The sequence below is a fragment of the Dendroctonus ponderosae genome, unplaced genomic scaffold (genome assembly GCF_020466585.1).
Source record: "Dendroctonus ponderosae isolate FM_Combo_2020 unplaced genomic scaffold, Dpon_F_20191213v2 Dpon_F_20191213_1, whole genome shotgun sequence".
In the NCBI taxonomy this organism is placed as follows: domain Eukaryota; kingdom Metazoa; phylum Arthropoda; class Insecta; order Coleoptera; family Curculionidae; genus Dendroctonus; species Dendroctonus ponderosae.
Genome location: NW_026017110.1, coordinates 17206460 through 17226638, shown reverse-complemented (window position 1 = coordinate 17226638; position 20179 = coordinate 17206460). Strand labels below are relative to the sequence as shown.

The 20179-nt window shown below is 32.5% G+C and overlaps 1 protein-coding gene across 9 annotated transcripts in view; it reads left to right on the top strand.

Moving 5' to 3' along the window:
* The window catches only part of LOC109534913 (poly(rC)-binding protein 3), a 169966-nt gene that overhangs the window by 132422 nt on the left and 17365 nt on the right, over positions 1-20179 (top strand). For 6 of the 9 annotated variants that reach the window (XM_048660902.1, XM_048660898.1, XM_048660901.1 and 3 more), the window contains 4 exons: positions 13880-13936; positions 13997-14113; positions 16906-17172; positions 17262-17564. In XM_048660902.1, coding sequence (XP_048516859.1) covers positions 13880-13936; positions 13997-14113; positions 16906-17172; positions 17262-17564 — 744 coding nt within the window. The remainder of the gene's footprint in view (positions 1-13879; positions 13937-13996; positions 14114-16905; positions 17173-17261; positions 17565-20179) is intronic. The other 3 variants (XM_048660905.1, XM_048660904.1, XM_048660906.1) reach the window with 1 other exon arrangement.

The window sequence follows — 20179 nt, the reverse complement described above, 5'->3', positions numbered from 1 at the left end:
CGATCTCTGCTTAAATTCATTTCACAACGTAATACGCTGGTCAATTGAAAAAACGTTTTATAAATTGCCCCAAAAAATCAAGTAATGTAGCGGACAAAACGGCAATATTTTTAAATGTTGAGAGTGCTGGAAAAAGTTGCTAGATAGCTATCGATTAAATTTATTTCCAATGAAAAGTCTGATTATGTGGCTGAATTCTGAAGATCTTGCCAGTCAAACCAAAAATTAGGGCCATATTTGCAGTTGCTGTATAATAAATTGGTAAATTTGTAATTATGACGAAACGCGTAGTGTTTGAAAAAAATCTGAATACATGTATGATCTTATAGAGAGTGATGAGATGTTTGAATACTGTGACAATTAAATAAAAATCTCGCCAAATAAACTCCAAATAAATTAGACAAAATAAAAATCGTTTAAAATTTTTAATGAAAAAAAAATTACAAAACACGTTGAACCACCACCAAAAAAAGTATAGCGTGAATTTTTTTGGAAAAACGAATATTACGCAACCCCACTATTTAAAAATTATACATATTTGAGCATTTACAACGACAAAAAATAATTTCAAGTGCCTTTTACTCATTTTTATAATAATAGCCTTTCACTCATTTTGATAGAGTAAAGAGTCTCATATACGCGGTTTGTATCAGTGGATCAAAATTGTAACGTTGTGGTTAATGTTGTGTTTGGAATGAACTGGAAATTAATTGAAATAATTAAAGTAAATTTGTTAGAAATTGGTCAAGTTAAAATGGTATACAGAAAAACTGAGAAACCGCATACTTTTATGTACAATTATCTGTTAAAATGTCCGAGTTTCTAATTCTTACTGTATTTATAGTATGGAAGATTGTACGCAATTCAAAGAAAGGTTGTCCAAATTTTAGAGAAATCAGATCATCACTTTTTTCTCATAAAACCCTGTCAAACGCACGCCAGTTAAAATTGAAATATATATATTATAAAAAAAATTTGTTTTAATTAAATGATGATGTTTCTTCATGTAGACAATCGCTCGCATAAGGCTTGTTTTTATCTTGTTTTACTAAATCTTTGTTTTTCGCGGACAGCTAGCAAGTTTTTGTAAATTTAAGCTTTTGACAATGAACTCGGTATTAAATGTCTTACAAGACGCCATTTACCAAATTGAACTGCAAATTTTTAAATAATAAATGTTTTATCAAATATAATAGGACTTGCAAAATGCATTTTGTCCATTTATGCCAATATACATATGTACCTAATCTGATTTTTGGTACAAGAAAGTAGAAGTCATCTAGAAAAAATTAAATTATTGTTGGGAATACAGTTTGTTTGTCTCGAAAAAATTCAATTTGAATGTCATTAGAAAGTTAACAAAAGCGAAAAGTGTTGAGTTGATATTTTTATTAAATCATTTTCATAAAACAACATAACATTTGTAGTTTGATAATACTAGTAGCAGAAGTTTTTTTGTAAATTTAAGTAAAATAATTCTCAAGTTTCTTAGTCATTTTCATGTTCTTCATCTTCATCATTACAGTTTGCCACAATTTTTTCAAATATTTCTTCATCAATTTCAGCTCCGCGTTGTTTGCATGCTGCAAAATGCATTGTTTAAGTTTAAGTTAATCAATTTGAAATTTTGTCGAAATCGATGTTTCCTTAACATCGATATTACCTTTCGATGTTATAGAATTGATGCCCCATCCCTAGTTTGTCGGGACGAATGCCATCAGCGTTATTGTCCTGTTTTTTGCTAGCATTATACAGAAGAAGTCACATTTGCCCACAAGCGTTTACAGTTCAAATGAAAATTATTCAAATAAAGCATCATACAAATTTTTAATTAATTTTTTTGTTCTCCACTCGTTTCGTGTGAATCTCTTACTTCGTGTGATTAAACAAGGCTTTATCCAAAGTTTAGTCTATTAGTTTAAAGTCTATACTATTCATCATACTAACTTATTTTTTATTGCAGAATTTACTGTAAAAATTTGTTTACTTTTTGATGACAAAATGTTGCCGAGTTACGTATAAAAAATATATGTTACTTACTTACTTATATACTATTTTTTATATAAAATTTTAAAACCTCTGATCTACAATCGCTATTAACCATCAACTGCATTTGGAGCTCAATGTAGAAATCTTCCATTAGGTAAGAGATAACGTTTATCCTGTAAGAAATAATAAGCGCCTTTAAACGACTGGCCGTTCACTTATCTGGAAAACTTTTATTTCGGATTACACGCCAATCGTGTACATAATTTCTTTCGCGTGAGGCATTGCTTGATTAAATTATAGTTTGAGTATTGTTGATAAATGACAATAGAGTATTGATTAGATGTTAGAGTTTTCGAAAATAATTGCGGGTTAAAAATTAAATCTCTAAAACCCCGAAGATCGTTGTATAGACAACAATACATTGTGTTTGTTTGTTGGCTTATTTAACTAGGTTTAATGGTCATTCTGTTGGAAAAATGCTTGCCGCAAATTAAGAGTTTATTTCTGGCTTTATTGTAATAACAAAATCGCCTTAAATATACTTATATAATTTAAAAGAAACCATTGATTTCATTGATATATTACTTGAAACACGGTATTACAACATGGAACCGATTGTGTAAGATTTATCACTTCAAAATGTATGAAGAAGTAATTCTTTTTGTCATTGAATTTGTTAAGGAAAATTTAGTTTAAAACTGCATTTCATGCTGATCCATCTCAGCATCGAGCCGGTTCAATCAACTAAATGCAGTTGAGTACGAGAAAACAATGAATTCCCTGCCTTGTTAGGTAAATAACTGGGCCTTTTCCCTTGAAATGTATTCCACGAAATGTCCTAGCATCAAGCGGAATTAAAACATCACAAATTGTCTAAATTAACATTGCCAATAAATTGTTTTCCGATGTAATTAAGAATAAGTACTAAATTCCTCAATAAAAGCTCTGCGCTCGTGAACTTGTTTCGAATGTTTAAGTTACATTTATTTGGCGAATTTAATTGAACCAACCAAATACCTGCAAGCGATAGATGACTATTTATTTATCCATTATAAATGTTGTCATTTTCCATGTGAATAATGGGATTAGAATAAATAGCTATTAAAAATTCAAAGTTTTAATACTTTTTTTCTGTCTCAGAATGATTTCATTGAAAATGTTTTTCGCTATTATTACTCGTATTTTGAACTTATCACACCGTTCAATTTTTCATGTAAAAACGCTCCCTCTAAGTAAACCGAAATCATGTCAAGTTGTCTCTGATTTAAAAAGTAAGCCAAATACATCTCTACTTGTACAGATCTACTTGATTTTTATGCCCCATAACTTTCGAGTGGAAGTTCAATGCTTTCATCTCATCTGTGCGTTCTTATCATCGCTTGGAAATTGGTTGTTTGACGAGACTTGTATGTCTTTTGAGGGCACACAGGGTCGATAATAAATCGGCCCAGACTACTTTTTGATTAAAAAATGGCGGTTACAACGGGAAATGAACAGGGCGAGTACAATATTTGGGAAACGTCCCGCAGCCCTAAAAAGAACTTGCTAATAATGCCAAAAACATTTCGCTGGACTCATTCATGCTTCTAAATTAATTTGTGAAGTGGAAGTTGGTACGTTTTTGAATTTGCTCGAATTCGAATATCATGGATACAAAATGTATTATGAGATGGGTTAGTTTCAATCAGAATTTAGGTATTTTATTAAGGAAAACAATATAAAAATTCACTAACTAGATGATTTAGTAGATTTTTTTGAATGATGCAATTGTATAATATAAATATCTGACAGTGCAACTCCCATGCACACAACTGACACTTTTTTGTCGTTTATGTTGTCCTATATTTTATGATTGTTTCGAAAGCACTTTTTACTGCTTTAAAAAAAACCGTAGGATTTTGTAGCGTTTTCCAATTTTCACTACTTATACACTTTGTACATTAACGATTTTGTGAATGGTTGATTCTCTTAAAGAAAAATGACCTGCAAAATTAGTGGAATAAAACACTTGTTATGCACTTCTTTAAACGTTGATTTGAGGTTTTTGTGTCGATGAGGTTTGGGAGGTTGATTTGAGTTACTCACTTTGGTATCAATTTTTCTAAATCTTTTTTATCGGCAACGTGTTTCCCTAACAAATGGCAACATTAGCAAAAAAGGTGTTAAAATATAAAAGCAGTAACATCATCAAACATCAAAATTATCCGTATTTTAAATTGAATTAAAATATATTTAAATAATAGTTTTAATTATAAAGTACGGATATTTGAAGTAGTATCCCGATATATCAATATATGTTCCATAATCGAACTCGAAGATAGATCCGCACGACTGCGCCCTTTAAGTTTCTTTCAAGTAAATTAAATTTTTAGATTGCTAACAATTTTAGAACAATTAGCCAATAGAAGAAGAAATATTTTAGCCAACATAACCGAGGAAAAAGATTTTTGAAATGCTGGACAAAGAGAAGAGTAAGTATAGAAACGAACGAACATCAACAGACGAAAACATCATTCAATGCATAATTTATTGAAAAACCCACTTAAAAAGCTTGGAATTATAGGCGTTGGAAGTTCTATGTTGATATCGCTTTGTCGCAAGAGCGCAGCTCAAATGTATTTTGCTAATAAAGTTTTTTCAGGAATTTTTGACCTTTGATAAGTTAGTAACAAAAATATGAAAATGAACACGATTGCTAAGGTTCAGCCTTTGCTCATACCTGGAAAACCGTTGAAACCACGTAAGAAGTTAATGGAACCTTTTTTGTATGAGCGTCGCACACACTTTTTTTGTTAATTGAGTTTTATTAGACATTTCTAACTGAAGAATCACCTTGTATGTCGGTTACAATTGCGACAATCGTAAATGTTTTCACGTAGTAAATTGTTCTTTAGGTGCTAAAGTAGAAATCAATTAGACTTGCATCGAGTCATTTCCCGTATGAAATACTGAAAACTTAACCAAAATTATCCTATTATTATTACGTAGGCAAATTAGCGCAAAACGCACATCAATTTGACCAATTTACCACTGGCATCTAGAAACGCTTTAATTACTTGTGATAGAAGTAAAATTTTTAGACATTTTTTTACCTAAATTGGCACTTTAGTTGTTGAAAACTAGAAAATTGGTCATGCCTTCCACACTTAGGTTTGCAAACATTGCAGGAAAATCGCATTTACCGCAGTTTCCACTGCAAGATTAGCAAATATTTACACTAAACCGTAATCATTTGCACTTTTTGCGACAAAACTAGGTGCACTAATATGAACTTAAACCGGTTTATTTACTTCATGTGGTGGAAATCGTGCATTATATTGACTAGGTGGCTCAATATTTACATTAAAAACTGAAAACTAGGCTTTATTGTCCAATTGGCGCGAAACTAGCATTGATTTTCACTAAACTTCTACCAACACTGAAAGAACTTTAAAACATATTTTCTGTGCGAAATAATGTCTTTGTGTGGTTCCCACCAAACCGGCATTTATTAATTTTTTTGCAGAAATATTTCAAACTGAGATTGCAAACATATTTTCGATAGAAAAGCAAACTTCCGTAAATTTGCATAAATCTCAAAACAATACCAAACATGAAATGTCTTTGCCAATTTACATTTTTCTCCATACAGTTCCACCTTTCCACAGCAATTGCTCTATTCATAAATCATCGTGCCTAATAATATGAATGCTACATTCTAAAAGTAATAAAATTCAACTATGTTTTACATAAATATCCCCTTTGGACAGGAAAATAATTTATCTTTCCAGAAAGTAGGTATAGAAAACGACAAGTGAAATTCACTTTCAGTGTGTATACACAAGATTTGCCAAAAGATCTCGTTTACCAAAACACAACAGTAGCAAAACTTAAGCATACGTGACTTTCCGGACTTGAATTACGTGGGTTCTTTCTTTTTAATGTTCCAGTATGCATATTTATTTGATATTTATGTAATTAATATATGTGAACTTGAAGCCTACAACTTGTACATTTCGTCCGTTGGATCCCAGTTTATTGTCTTAATGATCTAACACCTGATTTAAGAAGGAAACTAGTTGATTATGTCAAATTGGCATTGTTGGACAATAATAGCCAAATATATTCGCATATATTATTAGAAGATTCGCGACACTTGCGTCTCATATATATAAGTACGTTTATAAATAGGTGTGTGTATGTTTAATAGTTTAAGTTAATGACTCTGTTGACTTCTTGAACTTTCTCATAAAAGCAAATAGAAATCTCCGATGGCCCTATTTAAACCAGAGTAGTTATTAGTACTGGTTTTATTTTAATGTACTAGATATTTATGGGATTTCCGTCTTGTACGTGATAAGATGTCCATATAAAATACACGATTTATTTTAAGCCAAACGTGTTTAGCGTTTTAATTATGATTATCAACGGCTATTTTTGATGGTGTGGGATCTGTGACGATGTAATACAACATTTTAGGGAATGAATCAATTAATTTTATTAATGACTTTATTGTTATATTTTAGTAATTGTGTCCATTTTGCATCAAATGTATTTGGATAAAATTATTACATTTTTTCATTGTTCCTATAGACTTTCTTTTCTTTTATGCACTGATTACACCACGAATACTGGTTTTACTTTATATTGTTTAAATATAAGTTTTATTCTAATTTGAATATTTCCTCTATACTTTTGATTCTTTCAACTCACTAGTTTGTCAACTTATCTCAAGTTTTATCAGGACCATAAGAAAATTGAGCGCAAAACTTTTTTCCGACAAAACGGTACATTTTTGTGACCAAATCTCATCAATTTCTATATTAGGTAGATTCTTTCTAGCTTTTCAGCTATCTGACGCTCTCAACTTTTCTCAACAGGAACATAAGAAACTTAAGCCTTAAATCGGGAAACAATTTTTCTATTTTTCTAGCATGCAAATGGCCAGGCTTTGGTATTATTAATCAAACTCGACAACCATCGCATAGTCTACCGTGTTTCGTAAGGTCCATTTATCAAAATGTCTTTGGAGAGCACACTATCAGTACCGCATCTCCATTTAATTGCTTATTGCACAATGAGCTCTCTTGTAAATCTTTCGGTAGATTAAAGTTGTTAAATTTAATTTATCGACAAAACCGTTTCATAATTAAAGGATGTTTGGTTTCTAAGCCAATGTAATTAGATTTTACAAATATACATTGCGTATAGGTGTTTTTCAATTATCGCTTCTCGCAGATGGTGAAATGGGGTCAGTTTTATTGTAATTCGACTGAAAATTATTTGAAAAAAAATGAAACTAAATTTTTTTACAATTAAAAAAATTAAATTATACCTAATTAAAACTTTGATATTACGATTCCAGCACGTAAGCACTAAAGTTTACCAAAAGATATTCATAATTTGTCACGGAAATCTTACTATGCAGGCAAAACATGCTCTATTCTTGAATTGACCTATTTGTGTCTTTTAAGCACATTTTTCTACATACTCTAGGGTGGTACGAATATAAAATCGCTACTTTATGCTGCTTTCCGCTACTCTTTTAATTAATATTGTGTCTATTTGCTATATTATAAGTATACAACACACGATTCGAAAGAAATGAAAATGTTATACGTCTTCGACATTCTTGTACGTTTTAAGATTTCGGGATGCAATACAAAATGTAACTTTATCCAGATTGTTCACAGCAAACAGATAAATTCACATAAAATTATTTGTTACTTGACGATTCTATTGAAACAATTTCGGTGCTTAGAACACTCATGGTTTGAAACCTCTGGAGTTTTTCGGACATTTAAAAACCCGAAAAACTGTTTACAAAACAAGCCTCTATCTAACTGCTGGTTAAGTCTAAGAATTAGAAAGAAAGATAAAAATACATCATTTTTTGAGTTGCTGAATGTGTATGAAAATATGTCTAATTATTTTCAATAGTTTTGTATTTCAATAAAGCACTTCATTCAAAGAAAAAAAATTATAAAAAAAAAAGTTATAAGACTAGAGAAAAATCTTGCATCGAAAGTAAATAAAAATATGATGTAGGATTTTAATTATCCCTTTTAATAAATTTATTCGATAAGATGAAAACATGTGTTATATTTCCAGTTATCAAATGTTAAACACAACCTACAGATAAAATTAACTGTTTTACTAAAATAAAAAGACGTTAGAGAATCCATGGTAAGTAGAAAGTAAGATAGAAATTTAAAAAATATTTTTAATTCTATAACTGGACGTGGAGGACTAGACTTATTTTATTTAGTCTTAACCGCCCCAAAATAAAATTTTATTCAGATAACTAAAAACGAATAAATAAAAAAAAATTGAAGATTGCGAAAAATCCTGAATCGAAAGTAAGTAAAAAAATGGAAAAAACCACGAAATATTCTAGTTCGCCTTTACTACTTGTCTATGATAAACACTGCTGAACTTATGTGTTCATAACTTCATGTTCAAAATTTAATATCAAAAGACTCACATTTTGGGAATATTTTTTTATTTACTTTGCCACTTTGCGTAACTTGTAAGTTCTAAAAATCTCAATTCTGATAAAAATGCTTATTCTTTAAATTTAGTTTGAAACATTCTTTTAATTACATTTTAATTAGGAGAAATCACTATAGTTTCATAATTGAGTCTAAATGTAAATAAAAGAATGAAGAAACAAAATTATTTTTGGAAATTCACTGAACTCGGTTTTTCTTCAAGAACTCCTTGCGACCCTCAACTTTTCGCCATTCATAATCGTATTCGCATAACGTTTTTTAATCCATTTTACTTTAAAACTATCTGCTAAATCTTACACTCTGCCTTTTTGCAGCTCAAACAATGTTGTGAGTTGCTGCGCCGGGTAAACCACCACTGGAATGTCCTAAATTATTTTCCGTCACGTCCTAAAAGCCCGAAAATTTACCAGTTTCAACTTAAAAGTAATTTCGTTACGAGTTTTGAAACATTGTATTATTTATTTATGTAGAGACATTTCAATGTCGTTTATAATTCTCAATTATCTCCCATTGACAATAAGTCTTCATTTTACTAATAATTGTAATTGGTAATAATTTATTAACACCAGCTAGCTTCTATGTCTACGAGCCAATCAATAATAATTAAGTAAATGTCAAGGAAAAAAGTGCGTTTTGCATTTCGTTTACGTGATGTGATGATCGTTTATAATCCTGGCGATTCCGATTGTTCGAATCGTTAGATCATCAAAGTGCTATTGATTTTTTAAATCGAGAATCCCAGCGTTTTCACATATTTGAGGGTCATTTTTCTAGCAAAACTACTTTGCCGAAAAATCACCTCACATCTATGATTTATTCAGAAGATCAACCTTGTAGTGTTTGTTTTGAACAAACATTCACCGCAAATTGGCTTTGGCACTTAAAATTTAGCAAATACTAGTGCAATTTCCATAATTAAAAAATTCCATTAATTCGATTCCTCTCTAATTCATCAAAATCGTCTTTGGGGAGATTTTGTTCAGGGAAAATATAATTTCGAAAAGCCATACATAGACGCAGTAATAGGATTTAAGACTTAAAGAAGCCTTTTATTTGTGATCCCGGTTAGAATTTCATATTTTCCCCCGATCTTCCTGTGAGTTTCCTAATAATTTTCAAATAAAATTTTAAGTTATGATTCATATTTTATGGTTTAGAGGCACTTTATGTGGACGGTAAAGCGAGATATTATCGGACTGAGCTATTAAAAAGATTGTAAAGGAAAAAGCAGAATATTTATCTAAAGTAGCAAGAAGCGAACCGGCGTTACTTTTTTACTGTAAAAAAATTCATAAACCTGCTTGTAACTGAAGGAGATGAATTTTTGTAATTGACAGGAAATCGTACGGGTGCTGCCGATATTGGCAGGGTTTAAAATTAAATATAAAAAATATTTTGTTTTCGAAAATCACAAAACTGTGATTTTTCTTTTTTCCAAAGTCCGAAGATCAGATTGAGCTGTAAAAACCTTACAGTTTTTACATTTTATTAAGTAAAAAAGATATCACACATTTTATAGAAATACCTACATTTATGAATGACGTACAAGTTAAGAGTAGCAAAAAGTGTTGCTGAATGAAAAAACCGATGAATAAATTTTCAAAAGTATTTTGGTAACTAAAAATATAGCAATTTTTCTTATTTTATCAAATAAATTCATCAAAAATAAACATACATTTTAGCTGCCATAGGAAGATTTTTTGAGTCTGTAAATGGTTTAAACGTTCCTTTGTAGTGATAGATATTTTATCTATTTTGACTCGGAAGATTTACCTACTACAAACGTTTTGATCGAAGAAATCGATTTAAAGTCTTCCGTCTCTGTGAAAGTTATTTTATTATCTCGTTTTCCTGGTAAAATTGACTGAAAGTGACTTCCAAAGATTTACTTAGGACCGAATTTGACAATTTGAAGGCAAACCCCACACCCGAACTAATATAATATGCACAATAAGCAAAAGCTACACCTTTGTTAAATTGGCAAAATCTAAAAATAAATTTTCTTTGTTTAGGATTTGACCAAAATCGAGAGCGTACAGCAGCAGCAACACGACACATATTGCGTTTTAGAGCGATTAATATTTACTTGGGCGTTTCACCCATGTTATCTTGTCAAAAAGGGACGTTTCCCTTTTCTCAGTAAAGTGGAACATAATTATTTATTCAACAATATAATCGGGGGTAATTGCACAAGTGCTTCAAAATTACCGATAATTTTGCATAAAAGCTTGTTGTCTAAAAACTGCATGAGTTTATTTTCATATTGTGTCGAAAAAGCCCGACTCCGAAGGAGGAGGGCTTTTTCGTTCCAATGTGAAAATAAACGAATGCAGTTTTTACAAGACAACAAGCTCGAATGCTAAATTATCTGTTTATTTTGATGCACGAGTGTATTTTTTATAAATATTTCCTGAGTAAACAAAGTAAAATGTGGATTCATTTTATTTCTATTATATTTTATTACACTTTTAATTTTATTACTTATGTTTATTAAATATAATTTGAATATCTTAGGTATGTCAGGAAGACATTTGATGTCTAATTTATCATGAAGACACCTATCAAATATTTTTCGTAAACAATGCAATTATCGTTGAGTGATAATTGCACACTGTGCAATTACCGCTGTAATTTTTCGATAATTGCACACTTCAAACGGACAGATTATCATACGAGGGAAATATTCGAAATAATTGTCTCTTGTTTCAGTTTGATAGACGTTAGTATATGACACTCTTAATAATACATTAGGCCTGAATACGTAATCATTCTGAGATTTGAAAAATGAATAAACGACAGAAAAAGTTTAATAAATAATGTTTAGGATTATGTAGTGTCCTATTGAAACACTTTAACTTACAAAAAATTAACAATTTTTTTTGTATACCAACAATTTCTAACTGGCATAACTTAAATAGCATTTAATAAATTGATGTTAGATCTGTCTTGACACCCTGTATACATATATCGTTCCGTAGAATTCGATTTCCAATACAGCCGAAATTCGATTTCAAATTGATAGAAAACGAATTCTTAATTAAATTATTTACTGAATTTAGAAATTTATCAGTCATCAATGCTAGTTGATTATTAATTACTTTATCATCTTTGGACTCTTCTACTCTTATCGGCCATACATGTACACATTCATATACATAAAACTTTATACTCGTAGGAGGAAATGTGATAATGAACTGTTAATAGTCAAATCATAAATGCATTTTGCAGCTTTAGAATTTAATTCATAACAGTTCTGAACAGAACATGCATTCTAAGCATAAATGTTTCAGACTACCGCAACAGTTGTTCCATGCAATTACTCATTTCTCACGAGCCGTGTCTCGATACAAGTTTAGTGTCAGAACTAACGTGGATGCATTAAACTTTTCCGATATTCGTTATACAATCAATTTATTAGTACGTGCAATATATTTTGCAAATAGACATCTAATCGCTTCCGTTGCCATTGCAAAGACAGGCATTTCACTTTTAAGAGGTGCCAATTAAAAATATTTAATTATAGATTGATAGTGGCTAGAAGTTGGCGAAAAGCTTAAACAAACAGACCTGGGTCAGTCTCAAATCGTTGCCAAGGTATGCACTGATGATTTGTTTGGAAAATATTCAGCGTTAAGCATGACTACCGTTTACGATACGAGCTACTTGCTCTGCGATTTGTTTTTTATTCTTTTTTTAGTGTCTACCAGTTTTCGAGCAAATATAAACACTTTTGAAATAATTGCAGAATTTGAATGAGAGATTATTTTATTGCAATTGTCTATGGGGTTTGTGTGTTAATTGATACGATTTATTATAGAATATATTTGGATTTTTGGTATCAAAACTCTCAATTTATTTGCGTTTGATTCTGCGTTGATATTTCTACGAATGTTAGCCGATATATAAGTTGAGATTCAGAGCACCCTGTATATCTGCGTGTAAAGGTTTCTTATGCAATGTTTGCTTGCTGTTGGTTTATTTGAATAAATAGTACAGACAAATAAGGTTATAATTTTCTATGCACTCTATGAGGCTTCATTGTTCAATGATTTCCCTCAGTTAAAAAAAAACAAAATGTGCAAAATTTTACGAAAAGGGAACAACTTGAAAAGAAATTGTTAATCCCAAACGAGGAAAAATTTTCTTGGCTTTACTCTCACTTGAATGAATGAAACGTCCACAAATAAGCTTCTGAATTTATTTGAAAACCATATGTTCTCATAGGTAGTTTATCAATATGTATATTACGAGTTGTAATTTGATATTTTCTTATAATTCCTCAAGAAAGAAAACACAACAATCACTTGTAATAGAAAAATGGTAATTTTTATGTTACACGCTCTGTGTATTTCTGAACTGGAAATCGGTATTCATTTCGCCAAAAGAGTTCTAAATAAGTATCGATCATTTTCATATTAGAATTTTCAAACACTTTGGAATTTCAAATTTAAAAAAAGTTTGATAATATAACAACTTGCTGAAGTGAATTTGCTATGGACTGAATGAGTGGTTGAAGGGAAATAGAAGCAAAAAGACTAGAAATTTTGTAGTTTTCACGAATTGCAAATTTTTACAGAAATGTTGTGAAACTTTGAAGAGTATAAAATATTGGAAGTCAATGTGTCAATTAAATTAATTAAAAATAAATAAATGCCCAAAAAGACACAAATATATATTTTTTTAAATAGAGGAAAGTGTATAGTTGAAATTGCGGACAGTGTTTCCTCCCAAAAAGCCTCAAACAGTCAAGTCAACGCGATCAAGTTTAACTTGTGTTTCTTCTCAAAAAACAAAAATGACATCACTGGTCACAAGCTTGATGTTGAATCAGGCATCTTTTTCTGGAAACAAAAACAGTTCATTTTCAAGTCTTCATAGTTTATAAGATTTTGTGAATGTGGCTGAATGTATACAACAAATGTGCAATTCTTCTGATGTGTATTATCTTTCAATCAAATAATGCATTGCTATTGAAAAATTAGACATTCGCTCGATTGCTTGAAATTGGTGAGTTTTTCGGGCTTTTAGGTCTGTACTACCGGCAGAACTCTTTTGAATTACACTTACTTACGAACAAATATCTTACATTTGAATTAAATTCATATTTTCTAAGAAACATCGTATGTAACTGATGAAACGTATATCTGCTAGTTGTATTTTTGTATTTTTCAACCTTTCAAAACGTATGATTTCCAATCACTTTATTTCTTAAATGAATAATAAAAAATGTCTATGTGGCCACAAGATAAGTACACATACTGTATAGTTTTTGAAAGTTTCGCAGTAATATATTAGGAATAAGTTCTTTCCCACAACGCAAATAATCGTAAAAACTCATCAGTTTTATATTTAATTGTTTCTGTGCAAGTTTTATAACAATTTATTTTTTTTGTTTTCAGGAAGTTGGAAGTATAATAGGAAAGAAAGGAGAGATAGTGAAACGATTTAGAGAAGAAGTAAGCAACAATGAAAACATAAACATAAAGCATTTTTTGCATTAAAAAATTATTTTACAGTCAGGGGCCAAAATAAACATCTCAGATGGTTCCTGTCCCGAACGGATTGTCACGGTAACCGGGCCCACCACTTCAATATTCAAGGCGTTTACACTAATATGCAAAAAGTTTGAAGAGGTGAGTATTTTTACAAATGCTGTTTGATTATGGTTGCAAACCAAAGAAATATGGTATTTTAAAAACCTAAAATGTGTCTCTTGCAATTGTGTTTTCCCTTGAACGCATGTGTTCCTTGGTTTAATAAAAACCAAGGTATAACCAATAAATGGTTCTACTTTCTTCAGTTTCCTTATTAATTTGCCTCAATTGTACAGTGAATATTTGAAAAAATGAGAAACTCATACAAGCGGCTTACAACGGAGCTATAATTGCTTTCTATGGAAACGACAATAGACTATACAGGGTCCGTCTTTGGGAGCTTACACTAGAAGTATTCGCCAAATCAACATTACCAGAGTTCTGAAAATTCCAATACAAGGTAACGATGTTGGGGCTAACTCATCTAAACTATTTTCAAGGCGGTACCACTTCCGGTTATACCGGAAGTAGGTACCTACTCGCTTATTTTTAATGGAGCACACTGTATATTATTACATTTTTGGATTCTCGGTCGGATTTTTGGGTGATTTTGTTAAATGAACTGGGTACGAAATTTCAACCGTTGTGGAATAGTATCCATTTTTCCAAAAAAATTGACAGGTGCAGGCTTGGAAATAAATCGTTGTTTCGCCTATTTAGGTCAATCAATTTGAATATAACTTTAGCTTGTTGTAGCCAAAGGTGCCATGTCTCAATGTGCAAAAAACGAGTTTTTCATCTCTTATAAAAAAGAAGTTATGGAAAATTAAACTTGACTGTCAAAAAAGGCATATTAGTAAGGCTAAACGTAACAGTTTCATAGTTATTTTCAATAAACTACCAATTTTTATATCTGAGCTAAAAAACACGATTACATACATACATCAGGGGTGGCAGTTGTCATCCAAAGTTGTCAGTTTCAGTAAATGTTTTAGAAATTTGTGTTAATCTGTCGCAATGGCTCGACTTTAATTTTCTAATCAAGATTATTTAAATTTACTACTAATTCACGGAGAATGTCATAGAATTGTAGTGCGAACAGTAAGAAATTTTATCGAACGCTATCCAGAGCCTCCCCGACCATCAGCGGATACTGTAAGACGTCTGGTTCAAAATTTGGAAAAATAGTTTGGCACATTTAAATACTCTGCATCCAGAAGAAAAACTGCTGTTGATAACGAGCCAAATGAGATAACCACTTTAGTGTATTTCCGTGCATATCCTTATAATTCCCTAAACGACGCGAAAATTGGGATTGGTTTGACACCAGCGACCATCACGAGGATTCTTAAAAGACATTAATTTAAATCATACTGTTTGCAACTAGTTCAACATTTGAAAGAAGCCGATTTCATGAAACGCATTTCTTTCTGTGAGACTATTTTACTAAAAATACAAGAAATTCCAAATTTTTTGAGTAATATTATATGGACGGACGAATCTAAATTTACTAAAAATGGCATGTTTAATAAACGAAACTTGCATTACTGGAATAACGACAATAGCAATCCTATTCGCGAATGTCATTTTCAAGAAATTTTGAACTTTAGTGTGTTTTGTGCTATTCGTAATAACGAAATTTTTCACGTCTATTTTTACAACGAAAGTTTGAGAGGTTACTGGTTAATAGTTGACTTATGCATTTTATAATATATGTATTTATATGTATTTGTGTATGTATTTAATTTCTAGGGAAAATTTCTCTTGAAATTTTAAATACTGGAATTGAACCCAGAATAAATAATGTAGAGCGGGACATGTTACGGTACCAATAAGAGGTGCGCCCCCTCACAGCACCAATGCCGTTTCCATAAACTTTACGAAATTTTTGAAAACCGTTGGTTTGCCAATAACGGTCCCTTTCAATGGCCACCTAGGTCACCCGACCTTACGCCCATGGATTTTTATCTATGGGGTCGAATTAAAGATCTTGTTTATGCTACACCATTAACGACCAAGGAATATTGCATTGCAAGGGTGCGAAATGCCTTTAACTCTCTTTCCCCTGAAGAGATTCAAAGAGCTACAAATGGAGCTGTTACAAGGCATGTTCAACAATGCTTTGCTTCTAACGGACAACATTTTTAACATTTATTGTAATTAAAAATTGAGCAAATAATAAATAAGTATTAAAAAATTAATTATACTAAATTGGTAGTTTATTGACAATAACTATGAAACTGTTACGTTTAGCCTCATAAACCTTTTTATAAACTTGCCTTAATTTTTGTCACTCAATCGATCTTAATAGGAAAAAATAGGAGTTTCCATTTGAATTTTTGGTGTAATATGCCTTTTTTGACAGTCAAGTTTAATTTTCCGTAACTTCTTTTTTATAAGAGATGCAAAACTCATTTTTTGCACATTGAGGCATAGCGCCTTTGGCTACAAGAAGCTAAAATTATATTCAAATTGATTGACTTAAATAGGCGGAACAACGAATTATTTCCAAGCCTGCACCTGTCATTTTTTGTGGAAAAATGGATATTCCACAACGGTTGAAATTTCGTACCCCGTTCATTTAACAAAATAACCCAAAAATCCGACAGAACCCAAAAATGTAATAATATACAGGGTATTCCATTTAAAAGACGCGAGTAAGTACCTACTTCCGGTATAACCGGCAGTGCTACCGCCTTGAAAATATTTTAGATGAGTTAGCCCCAACATCATTACCTTGTATTGAAAGTTTCAGAACTCTGGTAGTTTCTGTTTGGCCTATACTTCTAGTGTAAGCTCCCAAAGACGGACCCAATATATATTGCAATTGGAATATGCAAATTTCTTAAACGCATCTTTAAATGTTGTTAACTCGTGTTCCCCGCACACAGTGGTGTTCGCAGTTCCAGGACAACTCAAACAGTGGCAGCGTTCCACGTCCCCCGATCACCCTACGATTGATCGTTCCAGCTAGTCAGTGTGGATCCCTGATTGGGAAGGGGGGATCAAAAATCAAGGAAATTAGGGAAGTTACTGGAGCATCTATTCAAGTAGCCAGTGAAATGCTGCCCAACTCAACAGAAAGAGCCGTAACCATTTCGGGTACAGGCGAAGCCATTACCCAGTGCATTTACCACATATGTAGTGTTATGCTCGAGGTGAGTGGCATTAAGCAAATTATAACCGACAACTTGAGCTGCTGGCAAATGAAGAGGAGAAAAGATAGTGATTGTTTGGTTTGTTTCAGTCCCCCCCTAAAGGCGCTACCATTCCCTACCGCCCCAAACCTCAAGTCGGCGGTCCTGTGATTCTAGCTGGCGGACAGGCCTACACCATCCAAGGCAATTACGCCGTGCCTGCGCACGCTGATGTAAGTACCCCACTCATTTCTCCTCTCCTAACACCCCATCATGGCCCCCCGCATCATGCGTTGCTGGGCGGGCCTGCTTTGGCCGCCGTCACACCTCAGGCGCCCTCTACCTACTTCGAGCTGAAGAACGGACCGCTGCCGGCTCATGCGGCGCTCCCGCCTCAGCATCTGCTGCCAGATGTAAGTTGATCGTATTGGTGACCCCCCAAATCCCCCCTGTCGTCAATCTTGCTCTTCCCCTGTGATGGCCCTTCCGATTCTTCACTCTGTTTGGCTCTGTGAACCCCGCCCCCACCCTTGTCTAGCACCTGCAACTGCGTGAGCTTAGGAGTTGACCGTTGGTAATCAATCAAGTTCTTATGAGCAGCGTTGTCAGCACTATTGCGTTCGTAACAGATTTACGTTCGTATTTATAAACAATGCTTGAGCATGAGTTCGAGTTTCAAGCACTAGAATTGACGATCCGAGCCTGAGCCGCGGCAAGTTTGTCAGATTTGTGCCGAGTATCTTGGCTCGGGGCGATTCATTTTTAGCAATTTTTCAACTTTGAGGAGCATGAGCGGAGTCTCGACTTGAGTTTGGTTTATAAATACGCGCCTTAGTTCTAAAGACAATCGTTTAATACCCTGGTGCGCCGCTCAGTAGGCATAGGTAACACTGTTGTGTGGCACTTTTGTGTTGATGACGCTCTGTGCGTCAATGCAACACCTCGCAGCTTACGGCGCAACAGCTTGAATAGCGTTTAGCCTCATTCAAGATGGCAGACAGTCACCATATGATTCTCAACACCGTCGGCAGGAATTATATTACGTCTTATGTAATTATAACGCCGCGCTAGCGATAACCAGAATTTAATAACAAACTAGTTTGTGCTCAAAATACTTATTTACTGATTAATTATTATATATAATATCTCGATTTGGAGCGGTTTTTTAGTACCCAAATTTCGAATATTGTGTCATCAAAATAATGCAGTAGTAACAATTGAAACACTGTTGTTACAACTTTTTTCCAGCACGAAATGATTGAAAATGAAAACTCGTTGTCTCAATCGTTGTTTCAACGATATCCGACACCTGTTCATTCATCCAAATATTCGGATGTTTTTACCGAAATTTCGCTTGTGGGGCAACTAGGGATTACAAGAAGGAAATATGTTGGGACTTCATGTACTTCATTCATTAAAGCAACACAACCGGCGTGTGTTAGGTTATAATTATCTAGATATTTTTAAACATTTTCGTTTATGTGCAAAAAAAATAATGCTGGGAAGAAAATATCAATATATCGGACTACATAATGCTAACAAGTAGAGAGGAACCACAATTTGTTTTAAGAAATATCAATTAATTATGAATCTTCTTTAAGGTCTTTTTAATTTCCGTGAAGTAATCTTTACTGGAATGCAAAAATCGATACACCTGCAGTGAGTGTGATTTGCAACTACCCCATCTACATATAAACTTTGACAAATACAAAATATATATTGAAAATACATATTTAAATTCAAGCTTGAATTTAAAAGAATAAATAAGAAGAAAACAAATTGAAGCAAAACTATGAGTGACATTTTTTTAATTTCGTAATATACCGTTTCCAATAACCTTTTTTGTTTCACTTATCATTTTTTTTTTTGAAAATATAGGGAAAACGGGATTTTTTAAGTGACCCTTTGGGTATTTTAACTTAACCGATCTGGCATCACTGCCCTACACATTTATTGTCTTATGAGTTTACTGCATCATAAATTGCGTTGCATTGACACGATAAGCCGTATCGGTATTAGTGCGCCAACACCTAAAAATCCACTGTGTTACCCATGCCTACCGCTTAGCAATCTGTTACGTTTTTCGTTAATGCCTAACTAATCAAAAGCTCGTTTTATAGTAAAATACAAAATATATTTAAAGTAAAATAGCGTTTTTTGTTAGGAATGTTTTATCATTTTGTAGGGCAAGATGCGTTCAATATGTGGAAAAAATGTCTCTTTAAAGTATTCATCAATTAATTGTCAAGAAACTTTCCAAGTTTGTAAGGCATTTCATGTTTTTTAAAGGGTTCCATTTTGTAAGGCAGAGAAAAGCGTTTTATGTATTGAAAATTTTGCAAAATTGTTGTTTGATTTACGAGGTTCTTGAACTGAGAGTCGTTTTTGTATGCATTTTACAGGGTAAAGGATTTTCTACAGCTGCCAAAGTTTCGACTTTCCGTCATCATCAGGCAGTTTTACAATTTTTTCTTCATTTGCATGGGGGTTTTCGCCGATATTTAAGCAGGTCGTAGTTTGATATTTATTTGCTCAGGATGTTGCAAAGTTAGAGAGCCGCTTTCAAATCAAATTTGTAAATCAGCGTCTGGTTTTTATGGGGATATTTGCAAGACAGAGTTAAACATTTTTTTAGTTAGCAGTTAATCAATTTCATGCAATCAATATGCATTTTTTATAGTAAGATCCAGGATTATCAGGCAATTTTTGAAAATCGATGATGCTTTCGCAGATATTTAGCAGATTTAACATTTATTTGCTCAGGGAGTTGCAAAGTGAGAGAGTCGCTTTTGAATCCAAATTGAAGGTCAAAGTCTAAAGTTCAAAACGTTTACGTTTTACGAGGTTATTGAACTGAGAGTCGTTTTTGTATGCATTTTGCAGGATAAAGGATTTTCTACACCTGCCAAAGTTTAGATTTTCAAGACTATCAAAATCGTGTCTAGTTTTCATGATGGTTTTCGCAGGCCGGAGTTTAACATTTATTTTCTCTGTTAACTAAGAAAGTCAATTTTGAATGCATTTTCTA